Below are 2,241 nucleotides of genomic sequence, written 5' to 3' on the forward strand. Positions count from 1 at the left end.
CAACTCTTGTTGCATAGGTCCTGCTTTACCTTGGTCTTAACCATCCAGCAGAAAAGTATAAAAACAAAATATAAAAAGTAAAGTCGTGCTGTTATGTTGAGCTATAGGGGACTCAGGTCAACTATTTCTGACATTGCTAGTCAAGCGGTAGACCCAATACTATTAAGGGCTACTGGACTCTTTTAGAATGTTTTACTGAGTTTACACACCTATAATATTCAAATAACAGAACTTAACAAAAAAAGGGCATACAGACGAATATCCATTTTGTATCTGTGTATTCAATGTGGTTAAGATATAGTTGCATTCTCTTAATGAATAGAGCGATTTGTTCTAATGGTGTTTGTAAATAGGATATCATGTCCGCATCTTGTACAGCAATTGACCACTAGGAGGAATGTATACAATGTGTGAATTATTGAAACTATCCTATCAATTTTATTTGAAACTGTCTCACTGCTATTTGTTTATCAATAAAATTATGGGAAAAAATTATGTACTTTTAAGTTTGTTGCAAAATCAACTAAAATGTCAAACTATGAAGACTGTTAAGAACATTTTCTGAAATTTACATGTTATAAACATTTTCAGTTAATTATCTGCTTATATTATTAGCATATATATATAATTTTTTATTTAAACAGAAATTTTTATAATAAGAAAATGTGTCTCTGTGTTGTTTTTTACATTCTTATTTTCTGTAGTCCTAGTTGTTTTTCTATTTAATTTATTGTTCATTTATGTTTTGTCTATTCTTTGAAGTTTACCATTTATTTTACATTGAATAGATGAGAGTCATATACTTCTTATTAACTAAAGTTTTACTTCAGGGCTTGTGGTTTTCTTTCAAGAGCCTTTAATCACAGGCCCACCTAGAAATAAAATTTGATTGCCTGTATTTTAAGTTTAATAAATTGGAGCCCTAAGAAGATAGTATGTCTAAGCAGCTTTGTGGCCAACTCAGTTGAGCTTCCATCACTATTTAACTAAATCACACTGCACTGTAGAATTAGCACTGAGGCAGAAATTATGCATGCATACAACCACTTTTACTATATTTAAAATACCCATACTATTAGGGTGAGTTATGATGCTTTTTCAGATTTATCATGATATACGTGTTCATCCAAGGTACAGAAGACTGAGTCCTGCAGGTCCTTCCCTTACTTTCCTTCTGTAATTTGTACCTTAGTGTAATGGCAGCAAGATATGTGTCTAGTACCCTTCCCTGAGGAATGTATGGAACAATGAATGTGTTTATTCACTCAGTATGATGAATGATGAGGTGTGTACAAAAGTGATAAAATGGAATTTGAATCCAACTTATACTCTGTCTTCCCTTAGTATCACGGAGGGTCCAGTAGACCTACACCATGCCAGGATTTGATTTGAAAAATGCTTTCTTTTGATTTTTCTGGTAAAGATAACCTCTATTCAGTACAATGGCATATGAAAAACCAGACTTGCAAGTTTTCAAAGTAAATCATCGGATTGCTCATGCTTGGATGATGAAGATAATCTATTATGATAAAATACAGGCTTTCAGAACAAGAGAGTGGTGTGGGTGGGTGATGGTGATGATGATTTATTTGATTTTCCATGTGAGACAAACTTCCTGTGACAGCGAAATGGAGCAAGAGAATTCGGACCTCCTTGACCCAGGTGACAAACAAAATAGCAATATGAGTATATATTTGACTAGTCAAAATGTTTGAAGTGGCCACACAAGCAAATGAAATGATCCAATGTTAGAACTAGGTTTGATAACCTAGTGAGGGTCTTGGCAGGAGGGGAAGTATCTCACAGAGTGCTTACACTGTGATTAATTATTGGAAATTTAACAAACCTAAATGCTATAAAATCCTGTAAAATACACAAATGCTGAACTGAAGGTAAAATGCTCCGTATGCAACAATAGTTTTATTCAAAAATGTATTTATTGTGACACCTCACTTGCTGAACTAAAAGTGTTCATAGGTTTGCTGTACTAAGCATGGATTTCTCATGGTTATCTCAGGAATATAAAAAGACTTATGGAAAAGCAATGGGTTAAAATATGGCATGAAAATGTATAACCTTGTAGTATCAAAGACTTACTATGCTTTCAATTTAGACATTTATCCTGGAACTCAGTCATCAGATGCTTATTGATAGAGAAAAAAAGTCCAATGATGTTGTAAACAGATTTATTACTTTCATCTCCCAAATTAATTGAAATGTGACATTCAAAAATTTGTTTAT

At 33.0% G+C, this 2,241-nt stretch overlaps 1 protein-coding gene across 1 annotated transcript in view; it reads left to right on the plus strand.

The window, feature by feature from the left end:
• LOC101560671 (kelch-like protein 1) overlaps positions 1-2,241 on the plus strand; it is a 494,908-nt gene that overhangs the window by 368,062 nt on the left and 124,605 nt on the right. The window contains exon 7 of the mRNA XM_023709637.1: positions 1,439-1,662. Within this exon, the coding sequence (XP_023565405.1) occupies positions 1,439-1,662 (224 nt within the window). The remainder of the gene's footprint in view (positions 1-1,438; positions 1,663-2,241) is intronic.

This window comes from Octodon degus, unplaced genomic scaffold (assembly GCF_000260255.1).
Source record: "Octodon degus isolate 3935 unplaced genomic scaffold, OctDeg1.0 scaffold00013, whole genome shotgun sequence".
NCBI lineage: Eukaryota > Metazoa > Chordata > Mammalia > Rodentia > Octodontidae > Octodon > Octodon degus.